Source organism: Falco punctatus (genome assembly GCF_963210335.1).
Source record: "Falco punctatus genome assembly, chromosome: 6".
NCBI lineage: Eukaryota > Metazoa > Chordata > Aves > Falconiformes > Falconidae > Falco > Falco punctatus.
Window position 1 is genome coordinate 54950951 of NC_137585.1, and position 19084 is coordinate 54970034.

The following is a 19084-nucleotide window of genomic DNA, read 5'->3' on the forward strand; positions in this document are numbered from 1 at the left end:
GGGATTTTACTGTCGAGCAAAACAAATTTCTTCTCCTCTGACGGGTAGAAGTTTTTGTCCTCACAATCCCAGCTCCTGTGACCAGAATGACAAAGTATGCCATGCTTAAGGTTTGGTAGGACCTGGTGCCAGCACTTAGTTATGGGTACAAAGAAGGAGTTGCCACAAAAGCAGTGGCACTGAAAATGTGGTGCAGGCAAAGTGCCTGCTTAAATCCATGGTCACTTGGCAGTAGGGTTGTGGCAAGAAGTGTCCTGCCAAGTTGTGAGCTGGCGTGCTGCCCTCCATTCAGGCTTGGACTGTAGGCAGCCAAGTGATCAGCAGCTGTGGCTGTGAATAGCAGGAGGGCATTAGTCCAAGAACAACAAGAAGAAGAGCTTCTTTAGCTATGTATGGAGGTTTTCTTGGCTTTTCCAGAAATGCCTTCCCATTTCAAGGGAACTGAAAGGTAGAAGGTGGCCTAATGCATCCACCCCTTTGGATCCCATCCACTGGGATCCCCCAGTTACACAGTTCTGACTGGGGGCATGTTGTTGCTCAGTCTGAGGCTGCAGTAGCCAGGAGTAGTGTGTGTGCTTGAGTGTTTAGAACAATGTTTGCAGCTGCAAGGAGAGAATTCTTTCTTTACTCTCTTTGTTTCAGCACCACAACTAAAGCAACCGGTAAACAATTGTCTTCATCCTGCAAAGGACATCTACACCAGCTTTTCTGCTAATGGCTGCACAAAGACTGGTTTTATCTTTATGCGTGCCAAAGTGCTTGAATGAAAGAGGTTTACAGTTTTTAAAGGTGTTGACAGATGTCAACAGAGGCTTCAGATTCCTGACCCTTTGTACAGCCCTTCAGATACCAGGTGTGATTCTCACACCCCATCTATTTCCACAAGCTACTACAGCCTGGAGATGTGTTCTGTTGAACGCAACCTCAACCACATCCCCCGAAACTCCCAAACAAACAAAAAGTCTGAAATAAATTCTGTGGGAAATGGCACGAAGCCAAACAGTAAATTTATAACTGGAGTGTGTATTGCACAGTTTTCACTTTAAGTAGGAACAAGCATAAAGCTGTATGCTCAATGTCCTAAGTGAAGTCAGCTGAGCAGTAGGGCAAAGTCACAAAAGTCCTGCCTTCAGAAGCTCTAGGGCATCACTGTCTATGCAGCCACACTTCTTAACTTGCATGTTGAACACAGGGAAGTGATTTCCACTAGTCTGTCATAGAAAGTTAATGTTGTGGGACAGACTCATGATCTATTTAAAGGCATTTCTGCAGCAACCTGCGAGGTTCTCACCCCAGCATCTCTCATCAGCCTTCAGGCTGGTGGAATTTCCTGCTTGTGGTCCAGGAAAACGGCAGCGAGGACCTGGAAGACAGCGTGAGCCAGACTCCCTGCCAATCACAGAGGTTCCTTGCTATTTGTCATAGAAACACTTAAATAGCTGTCTAGCCATTGCTCTGAGAAATTAAACCTTGTCCAGTACTAGTATCTTTAGGCTGTGTATCTCAGACAGGAGTATCAGTAGCTGGGCCAGAGCACCCACCACAGGGCTGATACCTCTTACCATCTTTGTCTTGTCTGTTGACAAGACCAACCCTGGGAGGTGTGGAGGCACTGATCCTAGGAGTGACACAGCATTAAGGGCTACTAACTATGCACAGGGGCACCTCCAGGCCCCTCTCGGTGACTCCTGCTGCGGTTTCTCTGACAGCAGTGTCCTCAGTGGGCTGGAGCCAAGTGCTTTCCTGAAACAAAACCTAACTGCAGATGTTGGCCAGCTGTGTTCAGCTGGACCAAAGCTCTGCCCATCTCAACAGAGAAGCCAAAAGCAAGTCCTTAAAAAGGCAGAGAGCTGGGGTGAAACTGGAAAGACCAGCCCCCCAGCTTCTAGCAGCAGGCTACGTAACTAAGGCACAGTGAGAGTCATGTAAGAGTCAAGTGTCTTCAAGGAGGAACTGCAAGATGATTAATGCTCCAATATCTGCTTAATTACAAGCACATGTCAGTCACCAGATAATGTCTGGACTGAATTTAAGGACTTAATATTTTCCTATGAATTATGATCTGGATATCATAAATGTGAGAATGAGGGATGTGTGTTGATAGCTCACTGGGGTAAGAAAATTACTAAGTTGTAATGGTTTGGAAATCAAAGTCTAAGATACTATGTATCGTCCTTAGTGCAATATTTGATGAGACATTTTTGAGTGTTCTAAAACTGATCTAAATTTTTTTGGTGTGTGCATGAAAGAGGTATTTAAAGAAAGATGAGAGGTGATACGTCTTTGTCTGAAGTTATCCAAGGAGATAAAACCTGCCAACATAACAATGCCTTGTGAGAGCCTCTTTGTACACTTCTGATGGGCTACTTGCTTTTGTAATCGTTTTCAGGGTGGGACCCTGAGGCTCTTTGTGTTATTATCCAGTAGCTGCGCTGGATTAATGTGTCTGGCCCATTTGTGTATTGTAATCCGTGCTGGGCGGAGTGAGGCAGCTGGTGGGAGGCTTGCAGTGCAGCTGAGGTGGGGACTAGGGAGAGGTGTATGGCCCTCCATCACCTTCCAGAGCTTTCAGCAAACACCCAAAACCATGGCAGGGCTGCTCTGCAAGCAAAAAAGTTAATTCTTCTTAAACAGGAGTTCAGGGTGGCAGGCTGCACCAGCTGTTGGGGTAGCTTGGCCAGGAAGCAGCTTGCAACAGGCATGTAACAGCACCTTGAAGCGTTCATTAGAGTTGCTTTGGTCAAGAGTTAATAAGGAGGGTTCATGGTGGTCTGGAAGGTCCCTGAGGGCTGACAAGACCATGCACAGCCTAGCATGGTGTGGCAGGAGTGCTGCAGCATCTCAGGGCAAGGATGTGGGCATTGCAGTGGACAGTACTGCGGTAGGGTGGCAGTCTGCGTGCATCGTGTTGATCTGACGGGTTATTTTGGTTACTACTGTGTATTTATGAAGTGTCCAGCTTCTGAGGCCAGGAGGGGATTTCCTGTGGGTTTTCAGGATGTCTGATGGAGCCTGGTGCTTTGGTGTGTGTGGAAGTGAATGTGACGAGTTTTGTTGCTTGCTGGTGTGTTGCCAGCGTCATAGTTGTGTGTCACATTGCAGTGTATCTTACCACAGGAGCCTTCAGGTGAGGCACTGGCCCATAACTGGTTACACATATCTTCCTCAGGATAGTACAGTATATGACTGCAGTGCTGTACGTCATTATTTGTAATACTCTACTGTGTGCAGAGAGGTAACCTTGATGAGTTTATTTCTGATTATGATTTGGGTGATGTCAGGAGTTCGGCTTCATCTGCTCTGTACTTAACTCTCAAAACAGTCATAATCTTGTCTCCTTTTGTTTTTCATAGTGTACTGATTTAACCCCTAGTCAGAAGAAAATACAGATTTGTTGAAAAGGTTAGAGTTACATATTGAAGGCTGCCACAAACAAAATCTAATTTTATACTTAATGCAGTAATTCTAGAGCATGGTGTCAATGAGTGCATAATTGATACAATTTTAAACATGAAAATCTTTAGAAAGAAAACTTTACACAGAGGTTATTGATTTAATTATGGTCACATTACCTGCTTCCTTGCTTTAGTCATGTGTGCAGATCTTGGATGAAGGATGGGTTATTTTATTTTCACTTGATGTGAATTCAGTCTGTTCAAGCTGCAGTGTAAATGGATGGGACTTCTTTAGAACCAGCCCTTGGCCAGCAAACCAGTAAGCATGACTCAAAGCTGCTGTACAGAGAAGGTGTTAATTTGTCCAGGGTTTAAACGTGCCTGTTCCTGGCACAGAATAGCCTGACAATTATTTGACATCAGACACCCTGCAGAGCAGAATAGGATAATGTCATTGTCCATTACAGCTGGTATCAGTTTGACTTTGAATTTAAATTGTGCCATCAAAGACAGGCACTCTTCTGTTGCCTGCTGCGCCTGTGTCTGTATCTATGGAGTTTGGGTTTTACTAGTTTTTAACTTGGCACCTTCTCGGCATGTTTTTTAATACAGTGCAAAAATTTTCCATGCCACTCTTTGTAGCCCTAGGGAAATCACACATGTGGATTGGTTAGAGAAGAAAGTGTTGCCTTGGTGCATTCTCCCATAGCAGCAGGTAATGGGCAGTCTATGTTAGTTAATAGTACTTGGACAGTTGTTATTTTGTGATGCATAACCTGGCTGGCTGCCTGTTACGCCATTGTTAGTTGGCAGGGGGGGGGGTGGGGGGTGGTGGGTGGTGGTGGTGGTGTTAGGTGTGTTTTTTTTTCAAAAAATCCACAGCTTTTTCTTATCGAGCGTAAAAAGCACAACATTTGCTGTTATGATTTCTTACTCATTGCCATTTCTTCAGCCAGCCAGTAAGGCATCCCATACATTATTGGTAAAAGAATTAAAAAGTTCAGGAGCAGAAGAATGTGAAAGACAGGAAAGAGAACTGCTATGCTCAAGTCTCTTCTGGGCAGACTGGTCAGCTGGTATGAGTGGGACGTGTCTCCCCTTTTTCTCCTCCAGCAGGAGGCCAGAGGCTCAGCGTTTTGAAGCCAGCACGCTGGCTCTCCTTGCCGAGATTCAAATAGCCGTGAGTTGTGGAACTTCCTTCATAAAGCTGCAGTCCCCCTGTACCCCTAATTTACCACCTTACTCAGAGCTTAGACACCTCCAGCCACTATCAGCTTTCAGAGATCATGCTTCGATTTTGTTTTCTAGTATACAAGTTTGAAACAAGCCACGGCTGTCCACTGGAAATCCAGACAGTGTCAGAAAGCTAATGCAATTTCTCATATTGTATCTGTCATCCCTTATTCATTGTTTCTTGTATCTCTATTCATATATTCCTGTTTCTAAAATCTTTCTCTCTCCTGTTGCTATGGTAAAAGCCTGCCTAAAAAGGAGGAATTATAGCAGCAAGATCCACTGACCAACAAAATAATCAGAACATAGTTGCTCTGTACAGACCTCTGCTTTTAAAGTAACTGGCAGAAAATCTGTAGTGGAAAAGGGAGATGGCCAAAGTACAGAAACAATGTACGTGGATTTAAATTTAGTTAAAACTCCACCTTATGAGCAAAATTGCTGCTGCTTCTGATTAGTGAATCTGTGCCATTCGTTTCCTATATGCAGGAAACTATATTCCTATATTCTATGCTTGCAATATTAAAAGTAGCGGACGCCCAAAAAAGCAGTCTTGGGTTTTTGTTTCTGTTGATAACCTTCTAGCTCCAATGTGAACTTCTTTATATACATGAATGTCATTGATAATAGTCTTGTATTACAGTGGCTTATCATTGCTGGAGGCACGATCCTTTTCCAACTAACTGATTTGAAATTAAATGAAAACTGAACCATGAGTTTTTTGGTTCACCTCCCAGTCTGTAAAAATGGATGGTCTCATTAATGATTAACACAGCAGCTGGTAGCTCAAAGGAGATCTGGAAGAAAACACTGCAGTGTCTCCCTCCTCCAGTAAATATATTGGCTTAACAGTTTTCTGTGCTCATATTTCCTTATTTCAGCGTACACATTTGAATCCCAGCAGAGTGGATCTCTGCCTTCATACCTGCTTTAAAATCAGTAAGGATGCATTAGTTCCTAGTTGCATCAGATAATTTTTGCAATGTTATTGCTACTTACTGGTTTGCAGTTCCCTGTGATATTAGCAGTGCTTTTTTAGAATGATTCCCTATTTCAAACCAGTGAGGCATCTGAGATTTCCAACATCTTCTTGCCCACAGCATGGTTACATTGTTAGGAATCAAGTAAAAGTTCACAACAATTTCGCATTACACAGACATCACTTCTGGCATGTTGTTTCGCTATCAGTAAGTCCTTGTTATAGCATTAAAGTGTTTAAAAAATATATACATGTATTACGGTCACAAAATGTTTACTCCTGTGTTTACCCCACAATGTTGGATTACACTGTGCCTGGGCAGCTGACAAAACTTTAATGAACCAGTCTCTGAAAAGAACCAGAGGGATGTTTTTAGACTAAGTGTTCCCAGAATATGATTAACTGCTTAGCACTCAAGAAATAGAAGTGCTAAAACAAACCCCAAACCACAAACAAACCCAAAAAGAAAAACCCTACCACATAGCAATTGTGCATATAGCAGTGGTAAGAAATCTGGAGGCTTTTCCCTGTTACCCTAGATAGTAATTGTAAGCATATATTCAGTTCTAAATTGACTGGGTTTGTTTTATGTTAATAAATATACCACAGTCTCTGGATCATTGTGCAAATTTTCAATAGCTATCTCTAAATATACGTACACTTTTTCCTCCATATACACTGTAAAATATTGGTGAATGCATGTATAGTACACCAATTCCCTCCCTGGCAGAAATGGAGCAGATACAGAAATTCATCTGTGCACAGTTAAGATGGATAATGCCTCCAGATTTTATCATAAGATTGTTTCTGTGGCGTACATGATGATACCAACCAGCATGGTCCACCTGGGAGTCAGTCAGCAAGCTGACCCCAGCCCAAAGGGTGCTTGTTTATCCTGCCATTTTTCAGGGGAGCAGAGGCAGCTGGTGCTCAAACGGTTGCACACCATTTGCTGCAAGGAGGTAACTCCGAGCCAGATGTGCTAATGCCAGAGGCCAGCAAGAGATGGGAGAGGAAGGAGGCAGCAGTTATTCTGCTCACATAAGCCCAGCAGAGCCCTTGCTGTAGCCACTTGTGAGACAGACCATGGGTGGGAGGATGCTGGGGCGTAAGCATGTGGTGACAGAAATGAGAGCTGCCACTGCTGTGTCCCACCACAGGACCTGAAATCCAGGTCCAGCTCATGTAGCTATGACGCTGAAGTACACTGGAGTATTTGTGGTTTTGTCTGGTAACATGCAGTTATTTGTTTTTGCTGACCTGAGTGCCTATGTGCTTCTTTCATCAGAGATCCGAGCTCAACTCATCGAGCAGCAGAAATGCCTGGAGCAGCAGACTGAAATGAGAGTGCAGCTTCTTCAGGATCTGCAGGATTTCTTCCGCAAGAAGTCAGAAATAGAGATGGAGTATTCACGAAACCTGGAAAAACTGGCAGAGAGATTCATGGCAAAAACAAGAAGTACAAAGGATCATCAGCAGTACAAGTAGGAGAGATTTCCTACCCCCTCACCCCCATGTTAGCCGTTGCTGGAGTGCTAGACCACTCTCTGCTTCTGCTGGTTTTGAGTACCGCTAGGTTGAGCCCAGGTTCAAAGGTATATTCTAAATGCCCACCCCTATTTAGCAGCATAAGAATTCTCATTGCTGTTGAAGGTACACAGGTGCCTAAATACTGTTTTGTTGATTTGGCCCTCTGCAATTATTCGTGTAAGCTTCTGACAAGTTTCTTAAAAGGTAAGCTGCACAAATGTTATCGCTAACCTACCATATGGAATTTAAACCACCCAAAATACATACAGTATCTAGAATAGATGCAGAGCCCCAAAAGGGGTTGAAAGCTGTATGCTGATCTGTTGCAGTAGAGTTGATAGGGTTTGGAAGTGTCTAAATGAAGGTCAATCACCATTACAAAAAATAATAATAAAAAAAGACAAGAACTTTGGCAAAAAAGCCATTAAGAAGAAAAACTATTTTGATTTGTTGTTGCATGTGACCTTGTGCTACCTCTTGACTCCTCTTACTCCTGGAAATGAAGATGATGTGAACGTTATGCCTTGCTTACAATGTAATGTATCCCTTTCATGGCCTAATAACTTGTATGCAAAACAAAAGGGTCAGGTAGTGTCTGGCAAAATGTGCGTACAGCACATTTTCCAAAGTGTTTTAGATGCATTACTGGCTGGCATAGCCTCATGGTTATTTTCCTGACTTGAGCTGATTAATGAATGCATTTGCCTGACCCTGTTATGCTTTTTTTATGCTATATTTTGTGTTTGTAAAACTGAAAAATGAGTACCTTTTTCCACTGTCCAGTTAGTGCTGTGCTAGAGATACACAGACAGAGCTTTTGTTTCACAAAAAAAGTCTTTTCCAAACACATCTGGCAAAGGAAAGGTTAATCCAAATACATCTCGCACAGTTCAAAGAGTAGTAACATATATTTCTTAAAATTCAGTTAAGTGACTCAATGCTTCTCTGAAATAACCAATGTGTGCATATGTCACTACTTCAGAGAGCGAGCTCTGGCATTTATTCAGCTTGTGGCAAAATCTTTTCGCCTTGCTCATACAAACATCGTTCCTCATTCTTAAACATGTTAAATCCAGACTGGCAGATGTGCACAGGGGTTATGACTGGAGCCCTGCCTTTGGCTTTGTTCTGCAATTCTCTGCTTTGAGAAGAGGTTGCAGCAAAAGTCACTTTAGCTGGTGGTCCCCTATGCTGTTCCCACCATTCCCTCCAGAACAGGCAGGAAGATCTGTGGGACTGGCTTTGGGACATGCAGAAGCTTAATGGTCAGCACAGCCCTTCAGGGGTGCTTCTGTTGGCTGACCTGGCTGATAAAACCCTGAAGCTCCTTGCTGTGAGTAACACTGTTAAGATGTCCATCTCCAACCAAAAATGGGGAAGTCTCCTTAACTCACTTCTGATTCATAGCAAGGCACTGATGATTAAGAAAAGGCTTTTGTCTATTAATCACTTCTTGTTGCTCTGATTCTGAGGATGAAAGCTAAAGGTAGACAATGAGATGAGGAATTAAAAGGCATATTTCTAACAGTGAGAACAGTTAATTATTAGAACAATTTACCAAGAGTTGAAGGAGTTTCTCCCTCAGTTTATCACCACCTCTGGCTGTTTTATCTTCATGTGCTTGATCCCTTTGACTATAGAAGAAACCTGCACAAGACAAGGGAAGAAAAATAAAAAAAAAAAAAAAAAGAAAAAAACAAAAAGCCACAAGTTTCTAGAGCACTTAGTTGCAAGGCAAACTTGAAATTAAAATTTTAATAAAATCATAACATACATTTAAAAGCACATAAATAGGCTTTTGTTGTTTGTGAAACAGTTGCTGAAAGAAATGAGAAGTCATCTGTGATTTCAGTTTTTGTAATATTCAAAGCTTGGCATGGGCCTCCAATGCAAAAAGTCTGTCAAGGAATTTCAGAACTGGACCGCAGTGGAAAAAGTCCAGTCCTGCTGATTGTCTTGTAATTGAACCATATGGGACCGGCAGTAGCAGTGTATTTATGAGTGCTGTGAATTTATGAACGCTGATCACAGAATATGTATGCTTCTGACATTTCCTTCTACTTTTATAGCAGTTATACAAATCCGTCACAGTGAAACAGCTACATCTGCAATTTTGCTCATGAAGGATTTGGGATGCGCTTGCAGTGCTTACCTATTTCTAATGTCAAAAATTAATTACTGTTGCTCTTTCAGCAGTGACCTTTATTGATTTTGAGTGTTTATTGATTTTGAGTATTTATTGATTTTGAATATTTACATGGGCTCCACCTGTAAGCGGCTGTAATGTTTGTGGCAAGGGTTTTTTTAGACTCTCAGGTGGCTCTGAATTCTTACGGTTTTTCTATATTTTTATATCCACACTTCATGGGATTTGTAGAGTATGTCTTAAAAGTGATCTGAAGCTTACCTAACCCAAGTTATTCGAAGAATGGATTATCTGACTGTTCAGAAGCAGCCATTTTTACACAGCAAGTTATGACTGTAAATGTTAAGGATATGTTTGTGTTAATAATGTAACTTTTTCATTTCTGTACATAATACATGTGTATCTCCTCCTTAGGAAAGACCAGAACCTCTTGTCACCAGTGAACTGCTGGTACTTACTCCTGAACCAGGTGAGAAGAGAAAGCAAAGACCATGCAACATTGAGTGATATCTACCTGAACAATGTGATCATGCGGTTCATGCAGATAAGTGAAGACTCCACCAGAATGTTCAAGAAGGTAATGTTTCCCCTGCAGTCCTCCAGCTGGGCTTGTGAGATGCGTGAGTGAGGCAGAAGTGTCCTAATAGGTAGCATTTGAGGAGAAGATTCAGCACACGTAGCATAAAATCTGTTTTAGCACACATATAAATTCTTCATGACTGTTCTCGCAGAGCAAATCCTTAGTGCTGAAATGTCTGGGAACCTGCTGTATATGCTGGTGACCTTAAGAGCTGAATCACAAATATCCAAAAGGCAGGAAAAAAGGCTGTTCTTCTCTCAAAAGCATGCTTGTCTACCCATGCAGAAAGGGAACAGTTTTCACTTAGGACTCCCAAAATAGTAATGCTGTGTATTAATGAATTATTTGTAAAAACTGTATTTCATTGTAACTCTGTCATGAGAGAAATGGATTCAAGCCAAAGTAAGAGTGTGCCTTGCAGTACCTTGGCGTAAAGGTGGTAGTATACGCTGCATTTCTCCTAAAAGCGTTTCCTTTCCTTCCCAATATTAAATATAAACATATATTTTTGATAACTACTTCTATTAGATCATTTAAGCATTGTCTCTGTACATTTGTCCTTGTACGTGCCCATTATGTGTTTTCATAACACATACAGTGTGTAAATCCCTCTTGTGCTACGCAAGCACTCTAGGCAGCCTTAGTCTGAGATCTACATAATGTGTTTGCAGTCATTGTTGTTATAATGTTCTGAAATAAAAATAGATTATAAATGCACATCCATCAGTCACAGTGGGATGCTGGTAGGCAAGCATCATAGAAAATAGAGTTCAAAAAGAATAAAGGTTAAAGAACATAAAGTGTGCGACTAGATGACAGCAAGGGTACCAGATTAATATTTTCTAAGTAGGGAACTGATTTCAAATATACCTGACCACAATCCTAGATAGATAGCAACGTGGTGGGGAGAAGAATCATTTAGGGAGCACATAGGTTGTACTTGGAGGAAAAAAGGTAAAAACATGAATCAAATTCATTGGTGTGGATTGAAACCTGTAACGGTGATAGAGCTGAGATTTATAGTTTCTCAATCAGTAATGGTCTGTTCGTACAGTAGGTCTGATGCATAAAACTGTAGCTCACAAACCACTATACTTATCAATATGGAAGATTATTATAGAAGTTGAAGAGATAACAGGAAAAGCAATTTGAGTGTGCTACAGTACTGTCTATGTGTAGGTATCTCAGACTTGCTTGGACCAGTAGAAATTTTTCAGTAGTGAATCTGGAATAGTTTTTCAGTTGTTTATGTCATACCTCAGAAATCTCTTCTTCACCAAGTGTGCATTATTAGACTAGCTTGTTCAGTTCTTTAGCACTGGAAATCTTGCTTTTCCTTCCCTTTCCTCCAGATGGACTGTACAAAAATGCCTGAAGTTTTCTGTGAAGTGTGTGTCCTTCTTTACTCCTCATAACTTATAAATGGAGATTGCTGCAGCTTATCTCTCAGGAGGAGGAAAATACGGGGACATTTTCAGTGCATTAACAGGAGGCATATCATCCCATCTTCCTGACAGGCTCATCTCTTCACTCCATGTTGTGTCCAGGAAGGTGCAACATTTCAAATTTTCTCTTCCTAGCATGGTTTCTTGAAGAAGAGCAAGTAGCTGCTCTTGCTTTTTTATTCCTGACTTGGACCTTCTACAGGGGAAAGAAGAGAAAGGAAATTGAGGGAGTCCTGCTGCATACAACCTGGAACACACATTAGTGGAGCCCAGATTCACAACAGCCCTATCTTACCCTTCAGCAGGGTTTGACAGCTAACACTTGGCATGATAGTCACATCAAACAGTTGTTAGCTGAGGTGGAGGATGGGCAGAGTGAGATCACCAAGAGCCGCTTGAAGGCACCTGAGCCAGACTGATAATGTGAGGGGAAGGCTGGCAGGAAAACATGCCGCACCTTGGCGTGGCGTAAGTGAGCTTTATGGGTGTGTGGCCTGTGTGGCAGCGGCTGTTCACCAGTATCAATTCTGAGCACACGTTTTTAGGACAGTCCATCAGGAATCAATACTTGTTGGAGAAGGCTGGTATTTCCACTGAGTCCCAGGGTGCACAGTTCTCGCTGTGGTGCTTGCTGCATAGTACTGGTGATTTATTTGCTGTTAGTTCCCAGCTGCTTATACCTTGCATGATACCAGCTGCTTATACCTTGAATACCTTGAACTGATTATACCTTGAATGATGATGAAGCTCTGGTTTCTCTTCTGTGAAAAGGGAAAGGAGTTATAAAATGAGGTGAACAACATTGGACAGAGAGAAAACCAAGGCCTGTGGAGGAGATGAAGCTGTTGGCAAATTGGCTTGTTTTATTGATGAAGAACATAAGCTGCCTACATCTATGTTTAGTCCAAATGGGCAGCTTCAACCATAATGATTTTTAAAGGTCCCTTGTAACCCAAACTATTCTATGGTTGTGTGGTAATTCCTGTCAGATGTGAAAAAGCATCTTAAGGTATGTCACAGACTGTCTCAAAACTGCTCAATGGGTGTCCACCAGGCAACAGAAAGAGATCAGGTGCAAAACACATGCCCTGTACTACAGTCCCCCTTACTGGAAAGAGGTCACAGAAGCAAAGAGAAGGGGCACTTAAAAGAGGTGACATCCAACACTCTTCTCCATCAAAATCTTACTCTCCCTGAAGAAAATGCTGTGGGATTTGTTGAAGATCTGTAAACATGAAATAGAATATTTAACCAATTTATGTCACTTTCTGTACGTTACTTTTGAAAAAGACTGGATTTGGAATAAAATTCTGTTGGAGAGAACTATAATCACTCTCAGTGGGTGTCATCCCTATGAAAGCCTATGGGATTTGTTCACTGTTAGCAGATTTCAGATTGAAGTAAAGACCAACCAGAGACTGCAGGTACTTCTACATTGGAGTCTGGATCATACTGTTCTGTGAAATATGTACTTTCTCTCTTATAAGTAATAAAAGTCAATATAACAGCAGTAACGTGAAGACTTCAAAAATGAAGATTAACAAGTGCATGCTTAATATCTTACTGCAGTCCATGGTCAGGAGCAGGAAATACACCCTTCTAACATATCTATACTCCTGGGTTTCAAAACATTGCACATAGGAGCATTTAATATCTTTCGAAGTAATTTCCAAATACCAGCTACTTAAGTTTCTCTGTATTCAATAATTAGGTCATTTAATTATGTATCTTCCAGTTTATCAACCTAATAGTATTATGCATCACTATTATCACCTTGGTTTACTTCTCCCTTAGTCTTGGCAGCAGCTTCTTGCATCTTTGGAGATGCTTTAACTCTACTTCCAAGTCTGGAGAGTAACTACGCCAAGTCTACAGAGGAGATCTCCATTCTCCTGCTCTGAACCCTCAATCTGCCTGTTGCAGAAGGGAAAAATGTCTCTGAGTGGATTGCCCTATTGCTCACAAGAAAGATACAGAGAGACAACAGCAAAGTCCTTCTGAGCTTCTTGGCTGTTTCTGCTCCTTCTTTTTTCTCCTCCCCTCTCCTCCTAAGAGGATGAGGCTTCTTACTCAGCTTCTCAGTGGCAGCCCTTAGTGGTTTTTTCCACCTCACTGGTGGGCACTTAGGTCCTCAAATGACACTTTTCCATGAAGTAAGCCCAACATTTTCTAGAGAGATACTGTTTGTATGCTAGCCTAAATTGAATTGTCGTAAAGAAAAGATCAAACAATTTCATCATTTCCTGGACATGCTTACCAGTAGAGTATTGTTTTGTTCCCTCTCCTGCTGATGTCTCCTATGTGGGGTAGAGCACAAAGTCATTTGTCTGTAGCAACCCCTTTCTGTAGTCCTGTAAAAGGTGTGTGTGGTACCCAGTGTTGGTTTATATGAAATGTAGTGATGAGGAGTGTCTGTACCCCTTGGTCTTTGTACTTTACCCTTGTCTCAACTGTCTGTTCTTCCTCATTCTGGTTCTTCCTTTTGTGCGCATCTATACATCTGTCTCAACATTTGGATTGCTTTGGTGAAGTCATCCCTGTTGGTTCTACCATATATGTTCTGATGGGCCAGGATATTTTGTATTCAGGCACCTGGTTGTACATAGCTTTCCTGTCAAGACTGGTCTGCTTAACATGTAGATACTCGTTAATTTTGTTCTCCCAGGAGCTTTTTTTTCCAAGGGTCAGGAACCAGCATCTGTTTAAATGTACTAAATGCAGGACAAAGATAGGATCTAGTCCAGAGATTTTGTGGCATTTATCTGATGATGTTACGTCAGGCCTCATACTTCCAGTTAGGCACTTAAGTTCTTTTTAGTTGCTGGCATATAAAAGCAGTACAGATTGCGGTTCATGCCTGGCCTTCGTGCTGCACATAAAAATACGAACATAAAGTAGCAGAGTTCAAACCTTGTATGCTTGCATGTTTCTTCAGGCAGACGGGGTGGATGGCCTCATGGGAACAATTAAAGAATAAAGTAATAAGGAAAAATGTCAAGCAGAAGGGAAAAGTATTATGCAGAACATTTCATGCAGTGATTCTGGTTACCCCAGCATTAATAATCAACTGTATAAACACATACCTACAAAATCCTTAAGCAGATTTGTATATTTATAATTTATAAACATGTATTTTCTTTGGACAGAAACCATAATGAGCCAAGATGAACATATCTTCCAATGTTTACAGTAAAAGATGCTGGAGAAGCCAAGCACAATAAATATTTTAGTTCCATAATCTGGCTATTAACAAGGAATATGACTACCTGCCAAATCTATTCGACGTTATAAAAATTGTGGCATATATTGAGATTTTTTGCATCTAAAACATTTTCTTAAACATTTAAAGGTTTAAAAGGATAGCAGAGCTATTTGTTGCTATAGACCAGCAAATCTGGGACAAAATTTTACTATAAGTTGGTTCTGTCAGTGTTAACGCAACTCATGAAAGCTCCTTAAAAGAAGGGTTTGCACATCACTTCCCCCAGGGACCTACAGCAGACTCATTTAAAAGCAACAGTCATAGAATATTTTCCCTAAATGATGTAGCCGCGAGTAGCATTGTGTGTACTAAATACAGACACTAAAGAGTTCCAGGAAGAACTGAACTGACTCTTAAATTTCACTGAAAAACCCAAAAGAGTAAAGTTTGGGTGCCCAGTTATGCTCTAACTGAAATGGATGGGAAAATTCGTACATACTTCAATGAAAGGGTATTAGTGTGGAATAAAATTTGAAGTTTCTCAGGCATTAATCCATAAATGTAAATCTTGATAACATCAGTAGGACCGCTGATGTGTTGAAAGGTAGCACATACTGAAGGGGTGGTTTAGGTACACTTATTTGTCTGTTGCATGGGCATGACCTATCCTACTAACAGGTGAAAAAAATATGCCAATGTTTCTTAATGCTTTGAACCAGATTAGTAACATATGTAATATTTTTAGCAAGAGTTTGCATGTGCTCTAACATTTTTATGTTCTTTCTTTGGTTAAAAGATGCTAATACATTTCTCTAGGTCATAGTGAGTAAAGAAGCACCTCAGTGATTGATTGTCAGGTTTTAATAGCCTGATCAGAGCTATCAACTCAGCTCCAGGAAAATGCGTGCTGCATCTTACGTTCTATTGTTTGGCTTACACTGAGGATAGGCTCCTAGAGGAGCACACAGTTCAAACATACTAAAGTACTGCAGGGAATAGGTAGCATAAAAGAGAAATAGGAGAGCCATTAACCACTGAAAATAAATGCACTTCTTATCTGGTGCTCTAACATGCTATATATTACACACTAAAAGCTGTATCATTTGCCACTTGAGTCAGTATTTCTTGATCTTAAATGCTAATGTAAAATGTGTTGGTTCTTTACAGTAAATCCTTTTTATACTGCTAAGCTTAACCAAATTTCCTGATCTTTATTGGACAATTCCTACAAAATCTTTCATCAGAAAGTGGCAGCAACTGACATGTTATCCATCACTACAGGCACGCTCTGCAGGTTGGATCCCCAGATGAACTGGTGGAAGGATAACTCCTCTGTGATCCTGTGGCATTGCTAGGCTGTCTCTTCCTAATTTTTACTCTTTTTGTTGGTCACCTCCCTCCCTCCCTCCCTGTCTTTTTGCTTCCCATTTTAAAGCCTACTTTCCTTTCCTAAAAATATCTTCCTCCTTCCTCTACTGTGATCTTTTCCTTTCACTTCAAATTTACCATCAATCAACATGTTACCTGGAAGAGATCATGTATGCATGGTAGCCAGTAAATCCCGGGGGCTGGACTGCTTGTGCTTCAGTGCGGCATAAAGCTCTACAAGAGCAAAGAGAAGAAATGGGTCCTAGCAAACACTGATCATTCCCCAAATCCTCAACTCTTCCGGTGTCTTATTTGCGTTAAGGTGTAACTGAAGAGCAGAAAAGAAGGATGTGTCCTTCAGTGAACTGCTGCATGCTTTGCTTACAACAAAATCTACAAAAGGGAAAGAGAAAATTGGTTTGTGGATTTTGGTCTCATCTTCTCAAATAAACTTTTGCACTGCTAGGTTAAGGCATGCCGCCTTAGAATCTGTGTTGCTGTATTTTGGGCTTGAGTTGTCATCAGCTTTGAGATGGTAGTGACCAATAGTTGAAAGAGATAAATTGCTTGAAGATGGAGTTTGTCTACGTTTTTTTTCCCTACACGTGTATGCTTCCATCTTCCAGTCTTAATGTCAGCCATCTTATTTATATGTTTTGTCCTTCTTTCTGATAAAGTAAATTACAAAAAAAGACCACTCATATTCAGCACTATAGAAGCAGCTATCCAAGAGAAAACAGGTGGCCTCTGCTTCTTGGGGCTTTGAGGAAATGTGTAAGCTGTGTCAGAGCTGTGCTGCTGACTTTTAAAGGCAGGGTGCCAATGTAAAGCAATGAAAAGCAATTCAAAATTTTTGCTGAAGCTTTTACTGTGTTCCCCTACAGCAGCTTGCAAGTCTGCAGTCCTTTTACAATTCTTTACAAGCACTCTGTGCACTGTTATGCATATGAATTTTTGTCCTTAATATTAGATGAAAATAATCTGATATTTGCAAATAAATGTCAGTAGTAAGCCTTATGTTTTAGATAATTCAGTAGTAGAGCACATGAAAAACACCAGACTTTGAAAAGTGTGGGCAATAAGGAAAGTTTCATAGTAGTTCTTTGTAACTCGGCTTCAGAGCGTCTCTCTCACTGTGCCTTAGCTACTACAGCTAATGCCCTTGGGAATACAAGAATTTCACTGAAGTTTTTTTAATTTATATTCTAGGTTCTTGTCGGTTAAAAATCATCTTGCGTATAGGGACTGGAGTGAATGCTAATAAGGGATATGGCTAGTTCCTTAAAATATTGCCCAGAGTTAGGAGTATGACAGTAGGAATAGGAGAAAAAAATCAAGATTTTCTATTCCAGCTACTGTATGTGTCTGTTTCATCCTCCTGGAAGACACAGTGGGTGGGATGTGTGGCGTAGTTCCTCCTGGTACGTGGGTGTTGCACTGGAAAGTCTCATTCAGAAAACATTAGTCCTGCAGGTGTTTTAGTGATGGCCAAGTATGTGTTAGCAGCTTTGGGGATGAGTTGTCCCTGAGGATTTTCCTTTGGCTCCTATACATATACAAAGTACTTCTCATAGCTAAGGCCATTATCTATCATGAAATTAGAGTTTTTAGAAGCTAGGCTAATTGTCAATTTATTCACAGAAGAAAAAGCTGACGTTTCCAGCATGGATGTTACAACTCTGAGAGTAGCAGAAGAAACATAGCCAGGCTGTTTGCCAGGTCCCGTAGCTCTATTCTATAGCTGTTTTCCAAAGGCTGTGGTACAAATGCCTTCAGCTCTTGCACAGTTGCCACAATTTTCATCTGATTGAACTGCTATGGACAGCTAACAAAGGAATATATTTGAATGAGACTCCAATTAAATACTCATATTTTGACAAACTTCCTTTCATTATTAACTGCTGCTAAGCATTTCATTTTTTTCTGGGTCAGAATGAAAGTAAAGACACAGTCCAGAAAAGCTAAACAAAGCTGTTTCAGCAGCCCACTCTGTGGAATATTATGCAGTTGGGTATCTGTTTCAAAGATGAGCCACAGTTATTTCTTGCATAAATATTTAGATAGTTGCATGTGCTGAGAAACAAAGACTATTTTAGATGTAAAATTGGGTGGGTTGTCCCTCTAGAATATCACATTCCACATGGTTTAGTTTTCGTATGTATCATGGCAGTTATAAAACAGTACACAGTTTGTTCCATTAAAAAGGCTTATAGCATTAATCCTGAACTTCACCGTATCTGTTGGCACCTAACCTTCCTGGGAAAATCTCTCCAATTACTTCTGGGTTTCATTTTAGAAGTCTTCTAAACGTTATGTTATCTGTCTACCTCTGCATCCCTGAAACATTATTTTTAGCGTACTGTAATCCTGTCAGAGCAGTGTCATCGCGACCAATGTTGCATTCACTATCTAGGATGAACAATGAGTGCGAATGTTAAGAAGCAAATGTACGCTGCAGTTTTGCTGTGCCTTTTTCCTGATCATTTCTTTCTAATTACAGAGTAAAGAGATTGCGTTTCAACTTCATGAAGACTTAATGAAAGTACTTAATGAGCTTTACACAGTAAGTACAGTTGCTTTCTTAGGTTATCTTATACAAATTCCATATCAGACTTCTGCTATAAGCTTTAAGTGGCCTTTTATACCCCTCAGTGGAGATGCCTATTTTTGTCTTTTACACAAGTCTAAACTATCTCTTTTGGGAAGACTGCTCACTTGTTTAGAATACATATGCTAATGCTTTCAGGATTACTCTTTACTTCAACCCTTTTTCCCCCCAGACTCTGCTAAGCTAGTTTATTATAAGTTTTGTTGATTATTAATGAGACATTTCTACTCGGAGCTTACCAGAGCAAAGCTTCCTTTTCTGCCTTGTTTTTGTCCATGCTGACATCCTGCTTGGTTTAACTCATGGGCTACACTCAGTAAAAATCATAGGTGCTTGCAGATCCAGTGCTGTGCTGTCTAAATGTTACCTATGTGCCCTTCTGCCTCCCCTTCCCCCCGCCGCCTGATAAGGGATAAGTAAATAATGAAAAATAGAGGGTTGTATACCATACCATTTAGAAAGGTCAAGAAAAAAATACCATGAGCATTTTAGCAAGCTGCTGCCAACCCATTGAAAACTCTGAAAGGAGTTAGGTCTAAAGTTGTTTTCTTATTTGAAACCCATCTACACAACTTGTTACTACAGAATGATGTCTTGT

The 19084-nt window shown here is 40.9% G+C and overlaps 1 protein-coding gene across 3 annotated transcripts in view; it reads left to right on the forward strand.

Annotated features, from left to right (window-relative positions):
- The window catches only part of SRGAP1 (SLIT-ROBO Rho GTPase activating protein 1), a 160829-nt gene that overhangs the window by 79825 nt on the left and 61920 nt on the right, over positions 1-19084 (forward strand). For all 3 annotated transcript variants that reach the window (XM_080390739.1, XM_080390740.1, XM_080390741.1), the window contains exons 2-4: positions 6896-7091; positions 9698-9860; positions 18379-18441. In XM_080390739.1, the coding sequence (XP_080246865.1) occupies positions 6896-7091; positions 9698-9860; positions 18379-18441 (422 nt within the window). The remainder of the gene's footprint in view (positions 1-6895; positions 7092-9697; positions 9861-18378; positions 18442-19084) is intronic.